Genomic DNA, 1,350 nt, shown 5'->3' with positions numbered 1-1,350 from the left:
GGCTCTGGGGGCCGAAGCGCAGCCGGGCCAGGCCTCGTCCCTCAGCAGCACCTGGATGCAGCAGGGCTCGGGTGGCCCGTCACGGCAGAGGGCCTGCCCACAGGCAGAAACCTTGCGTGGCCAAGGCACGCGCCGCACCGGCACCGAGGGTCTGCCCGAGTAATCTGAAGGCCTCAGCAGGGTGGGAGGGTTATTATTGATGACACCCTTCATCCGGGCCCCAGGGAGGCAGCAGGCTTCCCTGTGGCGTTCGTCTGGTCTGCACGCTGGGCACTGCACCCCTCAGGAGGGAGTCACCCACAACAACGACCATCTGTTTTTCTCTCTGCACTGAGTTGTGATGGTCAAGGGTGAGTTGGCCTCGCTTACACTGAAGATTTTTCTTCTGATCTCTAACCTAAGTCTCTCTTCTTTAGTTTAAAATTACTACCCCTTGTCCTGTCACTGCAAGCCCCTGTAAAAAGTCCTTCCCCAGCTTTCCTGTAGGCCCCTTCAGGTACTGGAAGGCCACTATGAGGTCCCCTAGGAGCCTTCTCTTCTTCAGGCTGAACAGCCCCAGCTCACTCAGCCTGTCCTCACAAGAGAGCTGCTCCAGCCCTCAGATCACCTTTGTGACCCTCCTCTGGACACGCTCCAAAAGGTCCACATCTTTCTTGTGCTGGGGACACCAGAGCCGGACGCAGTGTTCTAGGTGAGGTCTCGCCAGGGCAGAGTAGAGGGGCAGAATCACCTCTCTCAATCTGCTGGCCACACTTCTTTTGATTCAGCCCATTGTCCTTTCTTCTGTGAGTTGGCTTGGGAAGGCTGGGAAGCTTACTGAGACAGTAAGGAATCCTGTGCTGCACTAATGAAGTTTTTATGGAGAGCAGGCTTTGAAAAGACTTATTCCCTCTCACTCTCCCTAATGCTCCTCAATCTACTCAGCTTCACCCTGAACTCCATCACTTCATCTTGCAGCTGTGCTACGCAGCAGAGCAGGTCATCAACCTGCCCTCACCAAACACAGCCATGGTCAGGGCTGTCCCCCATGACCCGGTAGTCTGTGACCTGGGTAGCCACCTCCTTCCGTGGGGGCACCCTCTGAGTACCCACATCCATTTTGGTGGGTGCCGGGAGCACGGTCTTCCTCTGCAGGGTAGACACTGTTATCCTGGACCGTGCTGGCAGTTCTCAGAGCCCTGCCTATGCACCCTGCCCATGCCCACTGCCCTGCTAAGTGCCCTGAGCCCCCTGTTGCTCAGCCCCTGTTCTCTGCTGTGCTAAGTGCCCTGAGCACCCCCCGTTTGCTCAGCCCCTATTTCCTTGGTTTCATTTGCTTGTGCACGTGGCTTTTGCTGGGGCTAAAATACG

At 56.8% G+C, this 1,350-nt stretch overlaps 1 protein-coding gene across 1 annotated transcript in view; it reads right to left on the bottom strand.

The window, feature by feature from the left end:
- PRIM2 (primase, DNA, polypeptide 2 (58kDa)) overlaps positions 1–1,098 on the bottom strand; it is an 84,115-nt gene extending 83,017 nt beyond the window's left edge. Inside the window, exon 1 of the mRNA XM_009999273.1 lies at positions 998–1,098. Within this exon, the coding sequence (XP_009997575.1) occupies positions 998–1,098 (101 nt within the window). The remainder of the gene's footprint in view (positions 1–997) is intronic.
- Between the last annotated feature and the right edge of the window lie 252 nt (positions 1,099–1,350).

This window comes from Chaetura pelagica, unplaced genomic scaffold (genome assembly GCF_000747805.2).
Source record: "Chaetura pelagica isolate M959 unplaced genomic scaffold, ChaPel_1.0 scaffold90, whole genome shotgun sequence".
Lineage (NCBI taxonomy): Eukaryota > Metazoa > Chordata > Aves > Apodiformes > Apodidae > Chaetura > Chaetura pelagica.
The sequence above is the reverse complement of the archived record's forward strand: the minus strand, read 5'-3'. Positions and strand labels throughout refer to the sequence as shown.